The sequence below is a fragment of the Thamnophis sirtalis genome, unplaced genomic scaffold (assembly GCF_051295495.1).
Source record: "Thamnophis sirtalis isolate CommonGarterSnake01/CBP01778 unplaced genomic scaffold, rThaSir2_p1.2 scaffold_14, whole genome shotgun sequence".
NCBI lineage: Eukaryota > Metazoa > Chordata > Lepidosauria > Squamata > Natricidae > Thamnophis > Thamnophis sirtalis.
Window position 1 is genome coordinate 41,332,723 of NW_028261394.1, and position 13,726 is coordinate 41,346,448.

General features: G+C 43.5%; 1 protein-coding gene across 1 annotated transcript in view; it reads right to left on the reverse strand.

Moving 5' to 3' along the window:
* ITFG1 (integrin alpha FG-GAP repeat containing 1) overlaps positions 1-13,726 on the reverse strand; it is a 118,701-nt gene that overhangs the window by 8,328 nt on the left and 96,647 nt on the right. The window contains exons 15-17 of the mRNA XM_087728942.1: positions 10,719-10,843; positions 9,545-9,627; positions 3,712-3,829 (exon numbers count right to left, since the gene is read on the reverse strand). Coding sequence (XP_087585068.1) covers positions 3,712-3,829; positions 9,545-9,627; positions 10,719-10,843 — 326 coding nt within the window. The remainder of the gene's footprint in view (positions 1-3,711; positions 3,830-9,544; positions 9,628-10,718; positions 10,844-13,726) is intronic.

Sequence of the window (13,726 nt, forward strand, 5' to 3'; positions counted from 1 at the left end):
ACTAAACTATAATTAATTTGAACAATTTCTGTAGGGAAAACTTTGCTGTTGAAACTCGGGCTTGGAAGACGCTAAAAAAAAGCCGCCTTCCTCCTATAAGTCAGTTTTCTCCTTTCCGGGATATTTCATGCTATTCCAAGTTTCCATACCCTTCTTCAAACCAGGCACTTCCTTCCATGCTAAAATAGAGCGCCCTTCGCGCTATTATTTTTCTGTTTCTTTAGAAACATCCCAGCAGCCAATTGATGGATTATAATGTTCCGTTTGGAATTTAGGGGTGGAAGAGCAAAAGAACAACTGTGCTGACATTGATTGGCGTAGACTGTCGGGTGTTGTCTCAAGGACTGAATGGCATTATTGCTTTGTACGTCCTTCCTGTCCCTTGGTGCTAACATGGCACAAGGATTGGCAGGTTCTATCTCAGCTAATTTGCAAGCGAAACCTTCGGAAACACTTAACTAGGTTGTTGTTGCGAAGTTGTGTCCGACCCATCGCAACCCCATGGACAACATTCCTCCAGGCCTTCCTGTCCTCTACCATCCTCTGGAGTCTATTTAAGCTCACACCAACCGCTTCAGTGACTCCATCCAACCACCTCATTCTCTGCCGTCCCCTTCTTCTTTTGCCCTCCATCTTTCCCAGCATGAGGCTCTTCTCCAGTGAGTCCTTCTTCCTTCTCATTAGGTGGCCAAAGTATTTGAGTTTCCTCTTCAGGATCTGGTCTTCTAAAGAGCAGCCAGGGTCAATCTCCTCTAGGACTGACCGGTTTGATGGCCTTGCAGTCCAAGGGACTCGCAGGAGTCTTCTCCAGCACCAGAGTTCAAAGCCCTCCATTCTTTGGCGCTCAGCCTTCCTCATGCTCCAACCTTCACAGCCATCCATTGCAACTGGGGAAACCATCGCCTTGACTAGATGCACTTTTGTTAGCAGGGTGATGTCTCTGCTTTTTAGTATGCTGTCTAGATTTGCCATAGCTTTCCTCCCCAGGAGCAAGTAACTAGGTTATTTTATGTCATAAAGGATAACAACAAGCCACTGCAAGCCTAAAAAAATAGGAATAATTTCTACAGGTATAATTATGGCTTGCCCAGCCGGCAATACTTAACTGACTATCCCCGCCGTTGAATGGTTAGCTATGAATAGAAAGCCCTACGAGAAATGGGGACAGACGCATTTCTTTTGTGGCATTGAAAAAGGAAGCTTTTTAAGTAACTTCTGGGAATCGATGCGTTTCAATAGAGTAAAATAGCAGCTTTGCCCATGGATGGTAAAATATCTCTGTTTTTGAAGCTTGTCAATAAGGAAGCCAGCAAGGGTGTTTAATTCAGAAGGAAGGAATGGCTTTCTATTGCAGCCGAGCTGAACAAGGGGGGAAAAAAGCCCGATTTAAATTTCATTCATTGCCGGAACCGCATTGTCCTGAGACAAAACACCCCCCCCCCCAATGGGCAGAGGTTACCCAAATGTTTCCAGCTCAACAAACTTCTAAAAGGCAATTTTAATGCTGCCCTTTTAACCTCCCTGGGACCTTGCAGAGCAAATTGGGAGAGCAGAAGGCGGCTTGTTCTTTCTAATCTTGGCAATGGTTACTGTTCCAACATCGTCCCTAATTAATGGGAGAAAAGAAAGGGAGGATAGAAAGAAAGGAGGGAGGGAGGGAGGGCAGGGAGAGAGAAAAGGAGAAAGCGGGGAAGCAAGCATGGAAGGGAGATAGAAAGAAGGGAGGGAGGGAAGATAGAGAGAAAAGAAGAAAGGAGGGAAGGAAAGAAAGAAGGGCAAAAGGGAGGGAGGGAGGGAGGGAGGAAGATAAAAGGAAGGAGGGAAGAGAGAGAAAAGAAGAAAGGGGGAGAGGAAGGAAGGAAGGAAAGAAAGAAGAGAGGGAGGGAGGAAGACAGAAAGAAGGGAGAGAGGGAAGACAGAGAGAAAAGGAGAAAGGAAGGAAGGAAGAGAGGGAGGGAGGAAGGAGGATACAGAGAAGGAAGTGAAGGAGGGAAGATAGAGAGAAAAGAAGAAAGGGAGGTAGGCAGGTAGGAAGGAAATTAAGGAGGAAAATGCTGTGGCTTAAAAAACTCCCAAAAAAACCTGGTATAAAAAAATGAGGTTTTAAGGAGAATGAGGGTGTCATAAGTCTCCCTGAGGCTTAATATCTACTTTAGACCTTAAAAATACTTGGAACTTCTAAAAAGAAATATCAAGTTAGTTTTTCCACAAGGGTGTGTACTGTCTTAAGGGGTATACCTCGATTGATGGCACCAGTCATCCCTTACATTCCCATTAAGAAGAGGAAAATATTTGCTCTGTCCACAGCAATGACTTGACTTCTAAAGGCTGATAACCATGTGGTTTTTATTGGGGGGTTAGTTTCCTGCAATGGGTAGAATCTATTTACTGCATTTTGACTGCCTTGGCTTACAATTCTTGCACAGAGGCGCAAAATCTAAGCCTTCGGGGCCATCCCCAGCCTCGGTCACCACCAACCTCTGTTACAGAAAAGTGACCAGAAAGAGGAAAATGATTTAAATACATAGCTGGGGAATAAAACCCATGAACTATTTAAATAACAGATTCATGTAAAGGAAAGGGAAAGAAATGTAGCTTCGGCCCTGGAGCAGCGATCCAGTAATTTTTTGGAATGTGTCCTTTACAGGCAAGGTCAGGTAAAGGCTGAGTGCACCCCATTATCCTGAAAAAAGATTGTGCAGCCCTGTGTTGGTAAGTTGCATGGATTCCGGCTGAGAAAAATTGTGGCGTTGTGCAATGGGAAAGCTCCGTTATAATTTAAAGACCAGCTTTGAAGTTTAATTTCAAAATCCATCTCAATTTCATTTAAAATTGAAAAGAGCCGTGGTGGCGCAGTGGTTAGGATGTAGGATTGCCAACTGACTCTGCCCATTGCCGGCAGTTTGATTCTGACCGGCTTGAGGTCGACTCAGGCTTCTGAGGTGGGTAAAACGAGGACTCAGACTGTTGAGGGAACCATATGTTGACATTGTAAACCATCCAGAGAGTGCGGTAAAGCACCATGAGACGGTATATAAGTCTAAGTCAGGGGAGGGATTCAGCCAGTTTGCAAAGGTTTCGGCGAACCGGGTGTTAATTTTGCTTCCGCTTTGCCGAACTGGTTGTTGCAAGGACTGGCTGGCCCCGCCCAACCCCCCCCCCCCCCGGAGTTCTCCACATGGCCTGTTCATCATGCCAGTTAAGTGGAGGGCCCGCATGGAGGCTCTGGGAAGGTGGAAAATGGGCCTTCTGGAAGTCCAGAAATGGGCCCGTTTCTGGCCCCCGGAGGGCCTCTGGAGCCCGGGGGCTCCCGTTTTTACCCTCCTGGAGGCTTGGGAAAAGCTTCCGGAGTCTGGGAAGGGTGACAAATGGGCCTACTGGAAGTACTGGAAGTCCGAAAACGGACCTGTTTCCAGCCTCTGGAGCCTGGGGGGAGGTTATTTTCACCCTCCGGGAAGCTCGAGAAAAACCTCCGGAGGCTTGAGAGGGTGAAAATGCTATTCCCGCCATGGTGCAGGAGTATGAGTAGGCCACGCCCACCAGAGCCACACCCACCCAGCAACCGGGCAGAGAACAGGTTGCTAACATTTTTCAATCCCACCCCTGGTCTAAGGACTATTGCTATTCTTTCTACTTTCATCTCTCAGCGTGATACAGAGCTCTTTCTAAAAGTGGTCAACGATTCAGGTAGGAAAATATTGACCAGCTTACCTTCTCTTGCCAGTGCAGGATGCCAATGATGGCTAAAATGAAGACGCAGACTCCAATTAAGGCAATTGCTGTCAGCAGTACAATGTTACTCGGGGTCAGGTACAGCTTAGCGCTCCAGCTGTTGGGGGGAGGGGGAGGAGAGAAGAATCCAAGATAAATCAATGGTCCCGTGGACGGCCCATGAAGAGAAGTTCTTCCACAGGGGATGTCATGTCAGAGCCAGGTTTTAACTTGTGTTTTGAAGCTGCTGACTCACTGCCAAATTCACGTGTGCAAACAGAACAAATAGAGAAAGTGAAGAAAACTGGGTGGCAGGAAATAAGCCAATTTTCTAAGATTGAGTAATAGCAACTGGTGGGATGGCAAAATAGACACAGTTATAGAAAATGTAGAATAGAATAGAATAGACAAGAACAGAACAGAAAACAACATATGGAATGAAATGGAAGGCAATAGAATAGAATAGAATAGAACAGAACAGAACAGAAAATATGGAATGAAATGGAATGGAAGGCAATAGAATAGAATAGAATGGAATGGAATAGAATAGAACAAAAATATGGAATGGAATGGATGGGAATAAAATGGAAGGCAATAGAATAGAATGGAATAGAATAGAACAGAAAATATGGAATGGAATGGATGGGAATAAAATGGAAGGCAATAGAATAGAATGGAATAGAATAGAATAGAACAGAAAATATGGAATGGAATGGAAAGCAATAGAATAGAATAGAATAGAAAAGAAAATATGGAATGGAATGGATGGGAATAGAATAGAATGGAATGGGAAAGAAAAGAAAATATGGAATGGAAGGCAATAGAATAGAATAGAACAGACCAGAACAGAAAATATGGAATGGAATGGAAAGCAATAGAATAGAAAAGAAAATATGGAATGGAATGGATGGGAATAGAATAGAATGGAATGGGAAAGAAAAGAAAATATGGAATGGAAGGCAATAGAATAGAATAGAACAGACCAGAACAGAAAATATGGAATGGAATGGAAAGCAATAGAATAGAAAAGAAAATATGGAATGGAATGGATGGGAATAGAATAGAATGGAATGGGAAAGAAAAGAAAATATGGAATGGAAGGCAATAGAATAGAATAGAACAGACCAGAACAGAAAATATGGAATGGAATGGAAAGCAATAGAATAGAAAAGAAAATATGGAATGGAATGGATGGGAATAGAATAGAATAGAATTCTTTATTGGCCAAGTGTGATTGGACACACAAGGAATTTGTCTTCGGTGCGTAAGCTCTCAGTGTACATAAAAGCTATCAGTCATAAATCATGATCATACTCAACATAAAAATAAATTCACAGATCAACAGATGCAACTCTTAGGGATAGTCATAGGATTAGTAAATAAGCAATTAACATAAACCATACTAGAAAACTAAATAAAACAATATAAATCGTAAAGACACACAAGCAACAAAGTTATAGTCATAACTAGGAAAGGATATAGGTAATAGGAAAGATGAGAATAATAATATTAATACAGTTTTACTAAACATGGTAATTTGATAGTGTTGTGGGAATTAGTTGTTTAGCAGAGTGATGGCATTGGGGGGGGGGACTGTCCTCGTGTCTAGTTGAAAATCTTTGAGACTTTGGAATTCAAACACTCGCCGCGTAACAGGCCAGATTTAACAACTATCAATTAAAAAGGCAAAAAAAAAAGTCTGGATAATGGATGTTGTAGTACCTGGAGACAGTGTTAACAGAAGAAAAAGGACTGGGGAGAATCATAACGTATAAAAACCTGAAAATAGAACGACTGTGGTAGAGGGGAAGAAAAAAAAGAGGAAAGATAGTACTAATAGCAATAGGCGCCTTGGGTACAATTCCCAAACATCTGGAGCACCATTTGAACACCACTGGCACTGACAATCGCCATCAATCAAATCAAAAGGCAGCTTGACTTGGAGCAGCTTCCATCCTGCAGAGAGACTTTCGATCCCATCAAACAACAACATCTGGATATCCCAGGTTCTTGGGAAGGACTCGCTAGGAGGATAAAAACGCCAAAACCCAGTCTATAAACATCTGGCTAATTGTGCCATGAACCATAAGGATAATAATAGTAATTCTATTCTAAACGTCTAACCGATTATGGGAAGGGAGGCGTTTTTGGGAAATTAGCAGGTTTTATGATACGAAGGGATTATATAACAAGGAACGTTTCTCTCTCTTTTTAAATTTTCTTCATAGCCTTCATAATGTTTCTTTCAGAGGTTCAGCAGGCAAGTTTTGGTTGTAAAGATGGTTAGTGCTTCCCTTCAGCTCGCAGAAGTTAACTTTCGGGTAAATGCCAACGTAGGTAGTCCTCAACTTATGGCCGCAATAGAGCCCCCACATTTCCATTGCTAAGCGAGACAGCGGTTAAGTACATTTTACGACCTTTCTTGCCACAGTTGTTAAGTGAATCACTGGAAATGTTAAGTGAGTAGCACGGTCGCTGAGTCATTGACTTTGGTTGTCAGAAGGTCGCAAAAAGGGATCACGGGACACCCCCCCCTCCCCCGGAAACTGCAACCGTCATAAATATGAACCGGTTGCCGTCCATCATGCCATCATGTGACCGTGGGGGATGCTGCGAGGGTTGAAAAGTGTGAAAAAATGGCCGTAAATCATTTTTTTCAGTGCCATTGTAACTTCAAACAGTCACTGAATGAACTGTTGTAAGTTGAGGACTACCTGTATGCCTTAATTCATATCACTGAGAGGCATAAGAAGTTGGCCGTTCTCTCTCAATTCAGGCTAAAAGAGTGAACTAAGTTTAGAATCCTACCTGTAATTATTTATGAATGGCAAGGAGGAGGAGGAGGAGGAAGAGGAGGAGGAGGAGGGGGAAGAGGAGGAAGCAGCCTTGTGGGGTCCTTGCTGCTCCCTGAAACTGGTTGCCCTTCTTGCAGACATTTCATTACCCAACTAGGGAACATCATCAGTGCTAGAAGGGAGTGGGGCAGAGGTGGCATTCAGCAGGTTCTGACCAGTTCTGGAGAACTGGTAGCGGAAATTTTGCGTAGTTCGGAGAACCGGTAAATACCACCTCTGGCTGGCCACGCCCCCATCTATTCTCTGCCGAGTCTGGAGGAAATGGGGATTTTGCAGTATCCTTCTCCTGTCGCGCCACTACACCACGCCCACAGAACCGGTAGTAAAATTTTTGGAATCCCTCCACTGGAGCGTGGGGGAAGAGGAGGAGGAGGGAAAAAAGCGGAGGTGGCCCTGTATTTCATTGCTTGGCAAATGGCTGCATAGATTATTGGAAGTTCATAAATAGTATGTCAATATTCAGCAGCAAAGGGGGCATTTAGTCACTCATGTATCATAGTGCGCTTTTCTCCGAACGAAAGCCGTTTGATATCGATTCCACTTAAACGCACTTAATGCATTTCAGCAAAATGAAATCTCCAAATGCCCAATTCACGGAGAGCGATTCCAGCTCCGATTACTTCTCCAATTCTCTCTCGTTTCAAAGCCTCTATTCTTTCTCTCGCTTTTCTTTTATTTTAGAATAAAAATTAAAATAAAAATTAAGGAGATGATGCCTCCTGAATTGGAATAATCAATGTGCTTCTTCTAACCACCCTGAGCTTCCCTAAACCTCTAGGGGGATTTATTTATTTATTAAATTAACCGACAGGTAGTCCTTGACTTGTGACCTAGCTGAGGCTGGAATTAGGGCTGTAGCATACTGGATGGGGAATTCCGAGAGTCGAAGTCCAGAGGCCTTAAAAGCTGAGAAACATTAGGTTATAAAGATTGAACGAGTAACTTTGGGAAAGCCGAAACTGGTTATTTTACAAATCATTTCCAAAAAAGGACCAACGGAGGATTATAAAGACATGCTTAACTAAGAAATGTATGTGCCTGTGATGGAAAACCTATGGCACGCGTGCCACAGGTGACATGGAGAGCCCTCTTGGGTCCTTGCTGCGCATGTGCAAGTTGCATGCGTGTGTTTGTGTGCAGGGGAACTGGTGCATGCACGGGGCTTGTGTGTTTATGTGTGAGGGTTGCGCATGCATGCATGGGGTGGGACGCACCACACATAGATTGCGAGTACGTGCGTGGGGGTGCCCCCGCGCATCGCATTCGGCACTTGGCGACAAAAAGTTTAGCCATCACTGGTATAGGCAGTCCTTGACTTATGACCACAATTGAGTCCGACATTTCTGCTGCTGAGTGAGACATTGGTTGGGTGAGTTTTGCTCCCGTTTTACAACCTTTCTTGCCAGTGTCGTTAAGTGAATCACTGCATGCAATTCATAAGTTAGCCACCTGCTTGTTCAGCGAATCTGGCTTGCCCATGGGCTTGGCTTGTCAGGAAGTCACAAAAAAGGGGATCGTGTGATCTTGGGACGCAGCAGCAGTCGTAAGTATGAGACAGTTGCCAAGCATCTGAATTTTGATCCCCTGATCGTGGTTGCAACTATGAAAAATGGTCATAAGTCACCTTTTTCAGCGCTGTCGTAACTTTGAGTAGTCACTAAATGAACTGTTGTAAGTCAGGGACTACTTATATCTGCCCAAAAAACCCCTTCATTTCCTCAATGTCTTCTGTATTTCTAGAAATATTCCCTTTTTCTCAACCAACTGTCCTATGATTACATTATAAAACAAACACTCGCTGTTTTTCCCCCAAGTTCCAAAGATTAATAAAATCATAGTCTTTTTTTTTTTTATTAACAAGAATGGTTTTGTTTTAAGGTTATAATAAAGATTTATCAACTGTTGAGGTCAGCCTCTATGATCAATAAATCTTAAACAGACCCGAAAATTGAAATCAATGTGGTCTTTTTATAACATACATAAATCTGGAATGGCAGTTCCTTCCGTAAACGCCAGGAGTAAAATAACAGAGTAATGATTAAAATTCATTCTTTGACACCTGAATACTTATTGTTCATTTCAAAGAAGGAGGGTATCACAACTCGAGGCGTTTGCTTTGTTGAACTGAGATCTTATTACAAGAACTTCAAGATGCTTTATCATGTCTTGAGTCATCCAGGCTTAAATTAGATTTCCTAAGTGATCCGAATTCCTTGGAATATTTGCACGTCTTATTTCCATTGTTCAAAATCCCGGAGTGCCTTTTGTTACTTTTACGCGAGCATATCAATTTTCCTGCCCACGTGTACAGTTCTAGAAAGACATGTATAATATGCGTCAGGGTACTTCACAGTATGAATAGGTTGTGTTTACTCCATTGTATCTGTCAGGCATTTTGGTGGTCAACCAAAATGTGCATAGTCAAGGCGATGGTTTTCCCAGTTGCAAAGGATGGCTGTGAAAGTTGGACCATAAGGAAGGCTGAGAGCCAAAGAATGGAGGCCTTTGAACTCTGGTGCTGGAGAAGACTCCTGCGAGTCCCTTGGACTGCAAGGTGATCCAACCGGTCAGTCCTAGAGGAGATCAACCCTGACTGCTCTTTAGAAGGACAGATCCTGAAGAGGAAACTCAAATATTTGGCCACCTAATGAGAAGGAAGGACTCACTGGAGAAGGCACCGTCCTCTCTCTAAAGTTTAGCTGCCGTTCCTTTTCTCTAAATTAAAGGTAAAGGTTTCCCTCGCACATATGTGTCAGTCGTTCCTGACACCACGGGGGTAGTGATCACCTCCGTTTCAAACTCCCCTTTATTGCTCCAACTGTCCCTCCAATGCTTGTCCTGCAAAGTAAATATTTTTATTTTTTCCCAGGATGCAAAGAATTCTGTAAGAGGAGGAAATGATTAGAATGCTTTGAACAAAGCACCCATTCTAACTCACCTGGTGAAGATTTAATTTGAGTGAAATGAAGAGAGCTTACCTTCGAGGCAGGTGATGAGGAAACGGAATGACAATAAGCTGGGAATTTGGGATGATGGCTGTCCATTCTTGTTTTCGGGTAGCCTGGAAGGAAGGAAGATCCCCAAGGAACGCCTGGTTAGTTCAACTTACTAAATAAAATTGTGCTGCAGAAACCAAATCCCTCCCTTTCATTTTACATTTAAATAAATACATTTGTTCAATATTAACATTTTAATCTTGACTTAAATTTAATTAATTAAGTACATAAATAAATAAAATGCTACAGTTCTCTGAGGCTATTCTTAAAAGCAACCCTCTCCCCTTTGTGTTTTTCCTTGAATGAGCTCCAAAGAATTTTACAGACTGTGGACAATGTCATCCTTGTTGGTAAACTCCAAAACTTTTTTTTTGGGGGGGGGAGAGAAAAAAAAGGATTTTTAGAATTCCCCTGGGCGTTTTCACCCAAGCAAGATGGATGGGCCCAGGTACAGCAGTGGTGGCTTCACCGCTGAAACACCCGAAGGACCAGGATGACAAAATAAATCTATGCGATTGCTAAGAGTTGATTCCTGCTTGAAGGCATCTAATCAACGATCACATAAATGAGGGGTGTCAAACTCAAAGGCCCACGGGGCTGCCCTGGAAACAGAAACGGTCTGTTTCCTTTTCTATTTGTGAAAATGGAGCTCAGGAGGACTGTGCGTGGCCTTTGCGAGCTCTGTTTTCATTAGCAGAGGGTTGCAGGATGCCGTCCCAGCTGAAAATAGAGCTCAGAAGAGCCATGCATGCCTCCCCACCCCTGAGCTCTGTTTTCACTACTAGAAGGTTGCGGGATGCTGTCGCAGCCCAAAACGGAGCTCAGGAGCCTGTTTTTGCTAGCAGAGCACTTGGGCCGCCACAGGAGTCCCCCTGATAGGAGTGATGTCATGCTGGCCATGCCCCCCTGGCCACGCCATCCCCCCCAAGGTCAAACACAACCCTGATGTGGCCCTCAATGAAATCGAGTTTGACACCCCAGACATAAACCCAGAGTTTGCAGCACTGGAGGGTGCAATGCACACCAAAATTGGCTTTGCCTAAGAGGAGAAAAACCTTACCACGATCGGATTCCAGGCCATGACCTGGAAGCATGAAAAGACAGATTTATCTTAACTACGGAGCTAATTCCACGCCGAGTGGTGGCTTTAACATACCTTTTCCCCCGAGGGACGAGGGATGCCGACGAATAAATGATCGAGAAAATTAGCGCTTCGGCCCAAACCTAAAACGGTATATGGGAGCTGCAGGGCGAAATGTGCAGACTGACTCAGCTGTCCAGCTAGAAAAGCAATTAAAAAAAAAAAAAAGTATGTCACGATGAATACGTTGCTTAAGGCCTTCCAAAGAATGCAATTTTGCTACCCGTTGATTGCCTGCCACTAAAACTGAACTGTACATCTAAAAAAGAATCACATAGTGACATTTGGCATCTATGCAAGCGGGGGGTGAAAAGCTGAGCGCTCTTCGTGTTATTTTGTCATTTGATTATTATTGTTATTATTATTATTATTTTTACAACGGGTCTCTTTAAGCCAGAACGGGAAGAGTAGTAGCGTTGCTTTCAGCTTGCGCAACGTGAAACAGTGGCTGTGTGTCCTTTCCCCGTTTTAATGCCATTCAGTGTGCCTGTCATTACGGCGAAATTGGAAACGAAGCCATTACTTCCCAGCAGAAACATTTCTGAAATGCTTTTGCTGTTCAACAATAGACTTGATTATATGAATCACGGAACTGGGTTTCGCTGATGGGCTGCTTTCAAGCAGGCAGGGAGAAGGAGAAACAGTACAACAGACCAACTAGGCTACCGACACCCCACCCCCATCCCCTCCCGACCACAACAAACATCCGAAGTCACGTTGGAGATGAGTAAGTCACCTTGACCCATTCATTTCATCTTGTTACAGTTATGAGCATGACATTTTCCTGGGTCTCCTGTGCTCCTACGCATGCACACATAAATTAAATTAAGCAATCCAAGACTGACTTGGAAAATTACAGCCTGATAAATCACAGCTTTGGGCAATAGGTTGGAACTCTACACATAGAATTTTGTCTCTGTTACTAGGCGGCCTTATCCGCCTTTCATTCATTCTTTGGCACACTGTTTTTCTCTCTTCTCCCTCCCCCCCAAATCATCTTTGATATTTGATGTGGAGTCACTCTACCCCCAATAGGAAAGGGCAACGATCAAGCGTTGGACACCCGGTTGACATTTTGACTTGGCGCTCATTGAAAGCTGTTGAGCATTTCGTTTTTCTGGATAAACAAGGAGAGTTTTCCATCGGATCTTGGACTTATTAAAGTCGGTCCATCGGGCTTAAAACTCGGCAGCTGATCTTAAATACAAGCAGGTTGTTTTGCTGCAATGCCACCATTCACATGAACGAATCTTTGATTGTGAATTTATTGGCACAGTGATTTGCAGATAGTCCTCAACTGACAACTATAATGGAGCCGGGCAATTACGGTCGTATGTCAAGATGGTCCTGCTCTGCTGTGGGGGTTATGTGAATGGAGCAAGGGGTATAAAGAGAACACTCTAGTTGTTAAGGGAATCCATTGTTTGCTATGGGTGTTGTTTTGCTGGAAACCAGGAATAATTGTAAATCATGGTCACTTGACCCCCCCCCTCACCCCCAGCAACTTTCTCTTCTCGGATATTGACTGTTTAAAAGTTAAAACTGTATTATATAAATAATCAACTTCCATATGCAGGAAGATGTAAACATATGTTAGAAAGCAGAACGACTACAAGGACTTCCCACTTTGGAACTCCTGGAAATCATCTCTTTCTTCACTTCCAGGAGATTAGGACTAAGTGACAGGACTGGCAATTTCTGCCAGCTGGCAAGAGGAACAAGGTGCAGTGAAGTCTGGCATGTTTAATTCATATTCTGAGCCTTCATTCCGTATTCCAGCATGGTCCAATGCCCAATTTGATTGAGTCCAGATATTCGTGCCAGGTGAAAATTGCAATTATAGCTGCCACAGCAAAGACGAAAAGTTAATATGGAGAAGAGCAATGCAGCGCGCAAACCGCAGCAATGCTCTCAAGCATCAGAAATGGTGAGCTTTTATGTCTGTTCACAGAAGAAGAAAATAGTTCTGCTGTGGAAGCCCCAAAACTCAGAAGGTTTTTCCGAAAGAGCCGGGAGATAGGAAGCGCTATTGAATTAGTCTCAATGGTGTCTAGGAGAACATGTGCCATGTTTTCCCGAAAATAAGACAGGGTCTTATTTTCTTTTGACCACTGAAATAAGCCCTTGGCCTTATTTTTGGAAAGGTCTTATTATTTTTGAGGTGCAAAAGGCGGTGAGCCGGGTCACCTCATGGCTGCTGCTGTATTGCAATATTTTTAGGGAGGGCTTATTTTAGCGCATGTGCTCAAAAGCCCAATTGGGCTTATTATCCAGGGAGGTCTTATTTTGGGGGAAACAGGATAATTATGGGCAGAAGAAGAGAACAGGTCAGATCACGTCACGCCCTGACTTTTTGTTAATATGTTGTTAGATCTGTTCATCTAATTTAATCACTAGCTGGTAGTATCTCAAGAAGAAGCCATCGTTTCCCTTTCAATTCTTTCAATTCACAGGTGATGTGGGCTGAATCTGGGATCTTCTATACCAGGGATCTCCAATCATGGCAACTTTAAGACTTGCAGACTTCATCTCCCAGAATTCCTCAGCCAGTTGAAGTCCGCAAGTTGCCAAGTTTGGCGAGTATGTGGGTTTTTTTTTGTTTCCCACCCAAAGATCCTCAATAAGCCAAGGTGGCGCAGTGGTTAAAAGCAGCACTGCAGGCTACTGCTAGATCAGCAGGTCAGCGGTTCAAATCTCACCGGCTCAGGGTTGACTCAGCCTTCCATCCTTCCAAGGTGGGTAAAATGAGGACCCAGATTGTTGGGGGCAATATGCTGACTCTCTGTAAACCGCTTAGAGAGGCCTGAAAGGCCTATGAAGCGGTATATAAGTCTACTGCTATTGCTGCTATTGCTATTGCTATTGCTAATAAGCAACTTCCACAAGTGTTTATAAGGAGTTCAGCTAATTCCACATGGACATTTTTTTTTTTAGATTAGTTGAGAACATCCACTCATACAATAAAACAACTACTACAAAACATTCACCAAGCCTTGAAATGTGGGACAATGATTAACGATAAA